This window comes from Carassius auratus, chromosome 2, assembly GCF_003368295.1.
Source record: "Carassius auratus strain Wakin chromosome 2, ASM336829v1, whole genome shotgun sequence".
NCBI lineage: Eukaryota > Metazoa > Chordata > Actinopteri > Cypriniformes > Cyprinidae > Carassius > Carassius auratus.
This window is the reverse complement of record NC_039244.1, coordinates 22303550-22316334: the sequence shown is the minus strand read 5'-3', so window position 1 is coordinate 22316334 and position 12785 is coordinate 22303550. Positions and strand designations below refer to the sequence as shown.

Here is a 12785-nt window from a genome sequence, read left to right as displayed (position 1 = left end):
AAAACACCTGCTATAAATTGTCTTATAATTACTTTAACCTCAAAGATTTATCAGAAGTCTATCAAAGTGGCATGTTTCCCCCAGTGATAGTGAAAAATCTCCTTGACTAACACTTTTTTATGTCACCCACAAATTTGTGAACTCTTGTTGACTCACTCATGTCTTTTCAAACCTTATGACTTGCTTTCTTCCGGAAAATACAAAAAAACTTTAAAGACTATTTTCCATGCTCTTATTTCCCATGCACTTTAAATAAAAGGTCACAAGCTTCCAAAAGTACCATATAAGCGTCATTAAAAGGAATGCAAAAGTGTTGGGTGAGGAACAGGATTAAATTTAAGTTAGTTTGGAAGTTAATTCATTACATCTTCCCTAGTCTGGTGTGTTTATTAAAAAAGCGAAAAATGTCCAACTTGTGTACAAATAACTTCTTATCTTTTAAATGAATCATTGATTTGGTTCACAAAACAAATTAGACTCATGCAGTTTTTGAGTTCAATGCTTCAACTCAATGTAAATACTGTAACAGATGTAACAGAATAATCTAACGACAAATGCAGAATCCATTTTTAGTGGATGTAAACCCCACAATAGACACCACAAAATGATTTTACATCATTATTCAGGACTGTAACCCTGACTATTCACAGGTTAGTGGCCTGCTGCTGACTTCTTTTGTTAGCGCTGATGCTATTGCTAGCACAGATGTTAATCAACCTGACAGGTTTCATCACTAGTCTGCATGCTTATCAGTCAAAAACATATCCATTCTTTGAGTATGCGAGACAGAGAGCGAGAGACATGGACATCCAGTGAGACAGTGTGTCAAAGTTAGTTTGAATATTAGCATTCAGCGTGCGACAATGTGTTTGTATCTGTGTGCCACTGAGAAGCTCAGTCTAACAGTCTTTTTCCCTAAGGCAGGGCTCTTACAACATGGATAATAATAGAATTATTCACAAAGATGTAATTTAAAATGTTTTATCGCCTCACAGCCAAACAGACTCGTTTCCCCGCAAGCTTAAAGAGACATTATAGTTTTGTGCTACCAAATGTGTGGTATCAAGTCCTGAATATTGATAGACAGAAATAAGAAAAAGCCCTTGAGATATACCAGATTAAATCGGTGACATTCTTCATGCTGTGCACATTTGCATGCGTTTTCAAACCTCAAGTGCCTCTCTTGGGCAAAATCAGCTATTTGTGAGAATATGCTATGCTCTCTGTAACTGCTTGAGAGACGTAAACCTGTCATTCCTGGCCCCTAAGTGTCTCTTGCGTGAAAAGGAAAATAACAGTGGTTAATGTTTGCAGTCAAGTGGTTAATGTGGGCAACACTTTGCTCTCCTTTTTAAGGACGGGTCCATCATGTTGAACATAACATAACACTCAGCCTGTCCTACATCTACTAAATGCACTGCATGTGGTCATTGAATGCAGAGAAACAGATTTACTGAAATTAGCAAAGTTTGCTAAACAGACCAACGTGACAGCAGCTGGTAGTGCATGAGTGTGTGAGATATGACTCTTGTCTTGTGTCTCTGTCCGTGGTCACGATCAAAGCAGAGTGAAGCAGTCCCATTGCTAACATGATGTAATTCCAGTTAAGACTGACATTTGAATGTGACCTTTGAGTTTAAGCACTGACCTTTGGATCCACATCCAAAGAACTGTGTGGCCTCCGACATATTTCGGAGTTTAAAGAGGTAATACATCACGTTAGAGAAAAACCCCTTACGACAGCTACACACATGTGAACACATACAAAAAGATGTAGTCTCTGTTTAGGCTGAACCTGTTCCAATACAATAGTGAGAAAGAGGGGAAAACTGTGAAAAGGAAAGAGAAAGGAAGCTTTATGTATATGATATATCTCCGGAGATTGTAACAGGTGCTAACTTCACAGCAGAAAAGTGCCAGATGATTTCTGTCTGATGTGTCCGTATGTAGGCAGGATGGTCACTTAAGCTCAGGGATTTCCTTTCTTCTGAGGCAGATGTTCACATTATAGTTTTCATGGTCTGAATGTATGTGTGTGTGTAACTACTGTGCAATATATTACAGCCAGTTAGCATGTTTATTTGGCACGTGGTGCTGAAGAAACAGAAGCCAACGAATGGACAAAATATCCTGCTGCTCTTTGCGGTCTAGACCTTGACATGTCACAACATATGACATGGTCTATGTTCCTGATACTAATGTTGGGACCAAATATTCATAAAGAAATCGGAAATCATTTGGTGTTCAAAAAACATTTCTTATCAGCCATGTTGAAACATTTGTGCTGTTTAATATTTTTGTGAAATCAATGATAAATTTCAGCATTCTCTGATGAACAGAACATTCAAAAGAACAGCATTTATTTGAAAAGGAAATCTTTTGTAATATTTTAAATGTCTTTACTGTCACTTTTAGTCAGTTTAATACATACTTGCTGAATAAAAGTGTTATTATTTTTTATGTTACCGACCTTTAAGCTTTGAATGGCAGTGTATTTAATAGGATGATACATTTTTCGCCTTTTTACCTTTACTAATTCATTTGTCCCTGTGGTGTGAAAATACTAATTTAGAAAATTCTTTAAAAGACTTTCAATAACTATGGACCTAAAAAAAATGTAAAATGCTGCTTAAAATAATTTTGAATGGAACAAAGCATGTCTCACTCCAGGACACTTCGACTTTCCACCTGAATTACAGCTTTACTCGCAGGTTACCGTGTAAGAGTTTAGACAAATTTCACTGATTGAAACAGTGAAGCAGATTTCTGAGATCTTGGTGTGAACACACATAACTAAAGATCCAAAGTTTGTGTTTTATCTGTGTCACGATCTGGCCAGCTGGCAGGTCTCTCCTCCAGACTGTGAGTGACACACAAAGCTGTCATGTGTAACTGGTGACACAGTTCTCCAGGCATGAACAATGACAGGTCATCTGTGTAAAACCCAGCAGTCGGCACTCAGCATAAACAAACCTGTTATCAGCAGCCTGGGCTTTTAGCATAGCAAAAGATAAAATAAAATCTATTGCCATTTGCTGTTCATACATTTACCCTGGGGTGGAATATTCTCTACACTCCAATCCTGGATTCGTTTTCCATCACTCCATGGACAGAAAAACTGATCCCTGATCAGAGACAAAACAGCACTTAAACCCAACAAAAACTATGTCATGATCCTAAAGCATTTCCTGCATCATATGATTTACTCTGAAAGACATCATATGACAGACATCTGCAATTAGGACAAATCCCTGCTGGTGGGGAGAAAGAGATGGTGTCCCTAAAATGGGTTGTTCATTTGTTCTGAAAAACATAAAGCTGAATACAAATACTAAAAAGTAAATAACCACATAATTGTGCATTAAAAGCATTGTAAAATAAATAGGCACATAAACTTTTAAAAAAGGGGAGACAATGCTTACCACATATTTTGTGGCAGATGTCTTAGACATCATGTTTAATTGGCACAAAATCATCTGGTCACATTGCAGAAGCGTGCCAAATTATGCAGACACCAACATAAACAGGTTGCAGGACATCCCCTGATGACCATGAAGAAAATTACCAAGGAAAAAAATGACTATACAGACTACATTAAATTATATTATATATAGAGAGAGAGAGATCCTGGATATACAGTATATGGACAGCTGTTTTTTTTACACTTTAGCAGTCAGTCATCTTATGCAAATATCTGAATGCCACAGTTGTCCAATCAGAATCATGTATTCCAGCTAGTGGCATGTTAAAATCATGAGTCTGGATTTCAGAGATTTGTACTTCTTATGTGCACCTCCATGTGTCTGCCCCCTTCCCCCATCTCATAAATGGTTTTCTGAGCAAAGCTGAAATTGGAAATCTAATAAGAGCACTTTTCATTGACAACCGCTGACTGAGGACTGAAGCAATTGGCTGCGTTACAGCTGTGAGAGTCGATCTCTTCAAGTGGAGTGAATGGCCACTGAGAGTCTTAGACAATACCACGCTGACAGAGAGACTATTTTAGCGTGGGGCGAGAGAGTGAGGCGTGCAGTAGTGGGATGATTGTCTCTGACATGATGTGGATGTGTTCATTAACCTCCGTAATCTCTCTTTGCTTCCCACAATAGCAGGACCATTCATTCACCGGCTGTGGCATGAGAAGGATGACGTGATAAATGAAGGGCAGAGATAAACAGAAGGACTGCGCTGCTCTGACACGATGAATGAAGCTACAATGTGTCCAGTCGGGAGCTGAAAACAAGATGCATCTTCATTAAATCTGTAGTATGACCAACACAGGGACAAAAGGGGAATAAATGTCAATGAATGGTGATTTGAGAATGTAGGTCACTCATTCTCCCTTTTCTCTCACCGCATTGTCCTCTGAACTATACAACTTCTTTGCTTCTTTCTCCCTTTTGACCCGCTCACATGATAAACACACACCCCTCAGATCTCCGAAGGAAATGACAGGAGTCGAATACTGAATTAATCTTCAATGTCACGTTACAAAAGAATAGATAGATGTTCAAATTTATAGGATCTAAATGGACGATGTACGTACTATAAATATAAAAAGTCTGACATTTTTATATGGCTGGTGTAAACAGTCACAGTTGGTTAAATCCAGTTTGCCCCTCTACAAACTGATGCCAATGTCAAAGCTCAGAAAGAAGCATGTGACAAGTGAGGAAACAAAGAGCCACATTTTTGAATGTGTAACTGATTATTTCAATACAAAATTGCAGATTTCAAAGTTGTTATAACACAATAAGGGGGGGAAAAAAGAAACCAAGGATTTAGATGAAAAGCTTTAACTTAATGTTAAATGAAATGTTGCATTTCATTTAAGTTCTGCAAATAAAATACAGTAAGTGTAAAATTATGTACTAAAAACGGCTAATACTGAAGAATTTCATATATATATATATTGTTACAGAGACATTTAAAAAAATACAAAAAAGACGAGCGCACACACTAAAAATATATAAAAAAATTGTGTGTGTGTATATATATAATAATGTTTAATATTGACAATCTTTACCTCCATTAATCTCTGTTTCTGTTCTGTCTGTGAACTAACCATCAAGCCACTGATCCAGGGTGTGCTAAATGTGAACCCACTGGCAGAACAGTTGCCTTTGCATCTCTTGAAATTGCTCTCCAAACTGCATTTGCTCCCGTGCACGCTACTTTGTCTCCGAGATGAGCCTGTCAGCCTCTCCTGCAGTGAGTGTGTGCGTGATCTGCCCCAGGGTCAGAGTAAGCCCTTTTTCTTTTATGAATTTTAAACCTCAAACTCCAGCAAAAACATCTTTTATGCTGAAACGCACACTAAACCTCTCTGCCCCCTCTCAAAATCTCATAAATACTTAAAAGAACTAAAAAAAAAAAAAATGAAAGTCAGGAACGTCTGGATATTGCTTTTGGGTGCCAGCGAGAAATATTCACTGGGTATTATGTTATTGTTTGTGTGAAAGAGAAAGCACAAGAAGAAGAAAATAAAAAATGTGAGAAAAAAGAAAGTGTGTGTGTTCGTGTGTGTAATTAGCACATCTGTTGCTAGGTTCCAGGTGAGAGTGGCACCTTCAAACATCTGGAAGGACTGCTTCCATCTGCTCCAGTCCAGCGCTCTCGGCCTCTTTCTTTCTTTCGATCTCCATCTTTTCATTATTGTCCTCCTAGCTCCTAAAAATCTGAAGCTCTCTTCTAATAGTGTCTGTGCAATCAGTCAAGTGCCCCCAACTAAGGCGACAGTGGCAAGGAACCAAAACTCCATCGGTGATAGAAATGGAGAGAAACCAAGCTCAGTCTGGCCAGATGAAACCAGCATGGTGTGGAACCCAGAAGACCGCTCTCCACAGCCTGGAGATAAACTGAAAGACATGATGTCTTCGGGATGTCTACATTGGTAATCAAGAACTGTTAGCCATTAAGTTACTGGCACATTTAGGCAATGATTTGAAGGAGATTGTCATTTATTCACAGTATGGACTGCAGTAAGATCCTTGATGTCTGTGATGCCAAACAACTCAACCCTGACAGGACTTTATTTTTATTTTTTTTCTACGATTCGATTTCAAGATCGCATACCATCCAGGTTGTGTGAAAGCTTGCGTTTTGAGGAGGAAACGGTCTAAAGATATCAGACCCCAGAGGAAGACAGATGATTAATGGACAGTGTAGATGTAGCTCTCAAACACACGCAAACACAAAGTGTACGGCAAACAGTAGAGCATCCCCTTCCTTTATTTTACAAGAGTTTTGTACAGTCCAAACAGCTGCTGTGTTTCTAAACAACACCGATTTCTGAACAGCGTATAAACAACACAAAATGACAGACACAAAGGCAGAAACTAAAATTCAAAAAACCCTGTACAGAGTCCTGTAAACAAACTAACACAGTAAAGAAAGAAAATCGGACATGAATCCACTTGAAACTCCACATCTCTACCCGCTCATGGCCTCGGACCTTTTAGAACAGCATAATGAGACGCTTGCTGGGATTCACACATAAATAAAAGAATCAAGGCGCCACATATTTAACACTTCTTCATTAAATTTGTTCCAATCTGGAAATCTGACATTTAAAAAGGTGCAAAAGAGGTTTAGTTCATTTGAAAAGGTTAAAAAAAGAGGCAAATGTACAAAAACAGGGCAAGATCACAAGCTAATTTCCATATGGAGGAACAAAGACGACAGTAAAATCTGAAATGTCTTGATTGTTTAGTCGTGTTGTACTGAGGCTCTTTTCATGTTATCATCTTGATATCCCCTCTCTCTCGCTCTCTCTCACACACATACACACCAAATGCACCCAACCATCTGTGCCTGGGCAGTAGTGTGTGTTGGGCACCATGTGTCCCACTGTTATGTGTCAAACGAGCATCGGCTGGCTCATATGGCACAACCCCCGCGCACGTACACACACGCACACACACAGAGCAGTGACCTAGCCTCTTACACACCAGTATGTGAGTATCTCAGCTCAACGGGAGCTCTTGATTCAAAGCCCAGAACTTTCAGAGACTCAAAGTTTGAGATCTCAAAACGCATCAGTGTCGGGCAGATTCTGTATCTTGGCAGATGTTAGGGGCGGGGCTTCAGAGACACTTCCAGTAATGGCTACAAGAGAATGTGAGTAGTTAAAGACTTTCTACAATAATGATCAATAAAGTCCATCAATCTATCCATCTATTTATAGAACGGTGTTTCCAATGGAATTCTAACATACTGTGTATACTATTCTAATTAATATATATACACACACACACACACACACACATACAATACTTTTTTTTATGTCACTATTTCAAGTTCACACTCTCTTTCTCTTGCTTTTATTATATTATATACATTTAATTATTTTTAAGCTCACACCCTACATGTGTACAATCACACATGGGGAAAAAAATAATGATATTCTTAAAAGTTATTTTATATATTTTACATATTTTATGGATGAAGACAGATGAAGTGGTGGTAGTATGGTATTCCAGACACAGCCTCTGTGTGTCTGTGTGTGTGCACGCATTTATGTATGTTTAAGGGAGAAGGGAAGACGATCTTTTTGTCTGAACTTTCACAGTGCTGTGGTCTGTCAATACAGGGGCAGCTGGTGTGTGTGATGAAAAATTCAGTGTGGGTCATCTGGGAGACAGGGAGTCACGCACACACGCACACACACACCTGGCAGGCAGCAGTGGGTCGTGGGTTGTGTTTGTGTGTGAAAAAGCTCTAAAGATTTAACGAGGAGCATCAATTAATGACCTGCTATCTGTTACCCCATTTCCTGTCTCTCTTCTTTTCCATTACATTTCCTTTTTGCTGGATTCCCATGAGTCCTTCACTCTGACTGTGTGTTTTGTACCTAGGTTTGTAGTTCTTTAACATCCTTTATTTGACAACATCCAGTGGTTTCGCTAGGTATGCTGGGCCACTCAACTAACAAAATCAAATACGAGTTTAATGGATACATTTTACCTGTTTAAGAATTCATCTGATAAATCTTGGTAAAAAAAAAAAAAAAAGCTCTGTTTCACAAAACTTCATCAAAACATGTGCAAAGCAGGAAAACTGCTCATTTAGATGGAGTTCTACATTGTTTTTACAGAGGAACAGGCCAGCGTCCGGCTGATTGTCAAAGCTTGAAGGTCTTCACAGCCAATCAAGATACTTCTTGCCTCTGGACACACCAATGAGCTGTCAGATGGGGCCGGACCAATGTGACCTCATGAAGAAAAGGCACTTAGAAGAGTCTCTGCACTAATGGCACACAAACAATTGTTTGTATTTCTGAGCAATTCGCCTCTTCAAAAATTGAAGAAAGTGTCGTCCTTTTTTCTTATGACAAAAATGGGCGCGTTTTCTCAGGTGTGTGTATGCGGCTGAGTCGGACAACCTGGGAAGGGGAAAGTGGGGCGTCCTGTCTGTGGCGCCCTTTGGAATCCTGGGATTCGTAGTCCAACCGCATTGATGGGCCTCTTCCTTTCACTTCCTGCTCCCTGCGTCTCTGTTCTTGTCGCAGGAGCTCCTGGGCCTCCAGAAGGACGCGTGCATTGTAGCCGCCACCCACCGAGGAACCACCAGCTCCTGGGGGAGCAGAGAGGCCATTCCTGCACCCAGGACGAGGAACGGTCCGCGGGACGGAACGAGATCCCTGGTAGCTGGAGTAACGGCCACTGTCTTTGGCTGCCTGGAAACCATCTCCACCTGGACACATTCTCTCCCACTCCCTCTCTGAGGCTGGGGCGGGTGTCTTACGAGGGTGGCTACACACAGGGAGAAATTAGCAAGTGAGATGTTGTGTATGCACATGAAATTAATACTTTAGACACTATGTCTTTTTATTTCAGTTATTTCATCACGTACCGTGGCAGAGAGCTGTACTGTCTCTGAGCATGTGTGAAAGCATCTCTGGCTTCCTGTCTCTGTAACTGCACTTCCACAGACACGGAGTGTCGGCCAGATGGTGTCTGTGAGCTGCAGTTGGACTGTAACACAAGCAGGAGTTATCAACATGTCCATTTAAAACAAACAGGTAAAAGTTCAGTAGAGAAAAGTTTGAAAGAGATTGAGTTGTGGAAAGATTATTAAGGAATAGAAACAAACTCTCAAGCTAAGCACTTACCAGGTTTCAGAGGTGATTTTGTGTACAGGTCTGTGACATTTGTGCAGAAATGTGCGTTTGAATGTGACATTATTACCAGTCCTATGACCTTTGGCGCATTACTGCTGTTAATGAAACCATTAGAGTGGATTATAACCGATAAAATATTAATGGAGTTATTTACTACTCTTCATAAAATTACTGCTACATTATGGCCCTCAATAATTATGATAAAAATGAGTACTCATTATTTAAATGACCACATAATTAAAAAGCTAAGCAGTTATTTCATCAACTTTTTATCTTAAAAAAATTTAAATGACAAGAATTCCCAGAAGCACAATGTGCAAATGAAAACAAAAATTTAAGTATACGTAAATATCAGATTTTTCAGTTTAAAATAAAAATTGAATTAGATAATTATTTTTTATATACATTTACACACATTAAAATATTTATAAAATTCTTATATAAATATATATTTTAATCTCCTGTTGTTCTGGTTTTATTCCTCTAAGATCCAGTGTTTTTCTGTGCATTCAAGGTTTATGTTCATCATCAATTTATATGATTCTTGGGAATCAAGCCCATGACCTTGGCATTGCTAGTGACATGCTCTACCAGTTCTCTAACATACATTATGGACACAAACGTGAGACTGGAATGAGGACACACGCATAGCAGATGAGATAAATGTTAGATAAATGTTAGCTGGATGTTAGGTGAATGCTAGATAAACATTTAGTGAATATTAGTTCATTTATGGTAATGAAGCACTTCTCCATGTAATTCATTAAGAAAACACACACAGATTCACACTTGGTTGGCATAAAACATAAGGGTGTAATTATAAACAATAAAATACTTAATTTAAATTTAACGCCACCTCTTTCTCTCGCTCTCACACACACACACACACACACACAGCTTTGTTCTGTACTGCAGTAAATTGCTCATGACCCATAAGAATCCATTTCTTTTAAGGCAACATCTACATTGAGTTCCCTGCTCTCGTCACACTCAGTCAAACAGATGAATGTTGTCCCAGGCATGCTCAATCAAGAGCCGATTCACACAGAGATTTCCATTAACTCTAATGAAGGAGAACAGCATGCTGGGTTTGATTGACAGAGCTTGGCTGCCATGTTGCCGTGGAGACAGAGGAGTTGAAGGTTGAAGGATGTGTGGAGCTGGGTCATTTAGCCCAGTTCATTAACACACACACTTCACTGCCTAAAACAACATCAGTGTCACAGGAACGTACCATTTGTTTGCTAAAAAGATTATGGCATTAAAGGTCTGATATGAATTCATTAACAGTATGAGATTTATAACAGCTGATGATGTTAACACTGGCACACATGCACTCTGGAAATTTTTCCATTTATTCTCACCTGTCAAAAAAACATTCCATAAAGAAATGATGGACGTGCTTGAAACACACCTGAATTGGATTTGATTCAGCTACAGGAACAAAACTGGCTCATTAAAGCATACCACTCATTTTTATTCCATTGGCTGTTGTTTTACAAAAAAAGGTTTTTAGGCATAGTTAAAAAAAAAGGAGCTTATGTAATCATGGTGTTTTTAAAAGCTGGGGAAAAATAGGGGATGAAAATGGGGAAGGAAAAGGACATTTAAGATGTTATTTAACACAGTTACATAATCACTACCATTACAAAGAGAAGCAGCAAAAGTAATTCCATACATTAAAGTTGAGTGAATGAAAATTTTTAAAAGCGAAATTTACATTAAGAAAATACACATAATACTGCATGTAACAGTTCAAAGAAACTCTCTCCAAGCAAAGGTTATTACAAATCAATAACGTAAAAAAATCCACACAGAAGTGTTTCTGAAATGATCTTGAAGTGCAACTCATTCCTGACTTAAAAGGATAGTTTACCCAAAAATGTATATTCCACCATCATTTACTCAATTGTTTCAAACCTGTATCACTTTATTTCTTCTGTGGAACGAAAGAGAAGTTATCGTAGGAATGCTTGAACTAGGGGAACTTGAATATGGTCCACAACAAATTATTTTTGTTGTACAGAGAAAAAAAAAAGCTAAGTCATACATGTTGGGAACAACATGAGTAACTAACAAAATAATTTTTGGAACTATCCCTTTATTAAGACTTTTTCTGCTCCATTTTATAGGCATAGAGGTTTAAATTTACCTAAATCCAGATCATCATATAAAGTTCACACTCAATCCAGATTCTATTGGTCTGGATTTTAATTTGTTATGTAAATAATAAACAATTTCAGTCTAAAAACATAGATTTTTATACTCAGACACACACACACACACTCTTCCATCTTGCAGACATACATTTAGCCAGTCACAGTTCTTGCCTTAATTCACGATCTGCTGAAGTCATGACAGCGGTGATATGGCTGAACAGATGAATGGATGGGTGAACAGTCCGGATGGATGAACACATGGTGATGTTAGCATTGTTAGCTGATAATGTCAGTGTCAGAGGTGACATGCTCCAGCATGCAGTGATCTCAGGTTAGCGGTTAGTATTAGCCCAGGCTTGGAGGTCGTATATCTAACCGTTCCAGTCCTTGGACTTGGTCTTATTCTTCCTGGGAGCTCCCAGAGACCATGGGGTGTACGTCCAGTGCTCATGGACATTCAGTGCACATACTCCGCTCACACACTCACCCAGTGCTGCTCCAAGCTGTAGGCACGGTGGCGATCATCTGGCTCCGTTTCTTCCTGCCTGACCTGCTGGAACTCCTGGCGTAAGCGCTGGATTCGGTCGTGGTTGCTGAGTGTCAGCCTGTCAGGAACAGGAGGAAGAGGGCACATGATGACACATTAGAACATTACATCATAATCCCTTTGATCCTATCCTCCCTGGAACAGGTGTTGGAAGTGTGACCCTTTCTAAAAGGTCATCTAGTTACGCTCCACTACCTTTATGAGAACAAAGGTCAAGGTGTCACACACGGTGCACAGATGGTCCAGATTCCTACATGGACAACAAACATGGTGTCTCTAGGCTACTATGCTCCACAAGATCAGATCAGGAAAGCCCGCAGCGGAATTTACCAGACACGGACAAGTGGCAGCTTACATTACAGTATAGATGTGTGTGCGTATGTGTGTGGATATGAGAACAAGACTGATTTCCAATTATTATGATTTCATAATCACATGTTGAGTGTTTACGATATAGAGGACAGCAACTGGGGCTTTTTACATATGAGCAGATGTCCAGTTTAAAACACACAGATATGCCATATAAACTTAGTTATAGAAGATGACTCTTGATTTAAGAATGCAGACTAATCAGAAAACATGCATGTGTTTAATATGAATATACTATACATATAGAAATGGCGCAGAACAATTTTCACTCAGAAATTATTAGTAATTTCACAAATAATTACAAAGAAGCCGCAAGAAATCATTCAATTTTGAAGTAGAAAGACGAAAGTAGCGTTTTCTTATTAAATGTACAGCAATAATTTTTGTTTTATTTACAACTCCATGTTTTATCTTCTATATTGGTATATCTTCTATATATATATATACTGTATATATATGAGCAATCTCACAGTGGGATATGGCTGTATGTCGGCATGGCTCTGATTCGTCCATAGGCAATTGGCCGCGAATGCCGTAGTTAATCACAGCGTGCCGATATACAGGCCTTACAGATTTAATACAGATTTAA

At 38.9% G+C, this 12785-nt stretch overlaps 1 protein-coding gene across 3 annotated transcripts in view; it reads right to left on the bottom strand.

Moving 5' to 3' along the window:
- Positions 1–6201: 6201 nt before the first annotated feature.
- The window catches only part of LOC113120844 (partitioning defective 3 homolog), a 64392-nt gene continuing 57808 nt past the window's right edge, over positions 6202–12785 (bottom strand). For all 3 annotated transcript variants that reach the window (XM_026290938.1, XM_026290948.1, XM_026290956.1), the window contains 3 exons: positions 11768–11885; positions 8854–8975; positions 6202–8753 (listed from right to left, as the gene is read on the bottom strand). In XM_026290938.1, the coding sequence (XP_026146723.1) occupies positions 8327–8753; positions 8854–8975; positions 11768–11885 (667 nt within the window). In that variant the 3' untranslated portion in view covers positions 6202–8326. The remainder of the gene's footprint in view (positions 8754–8853; positions 8976–11767; positions 11886–12785) is intronic.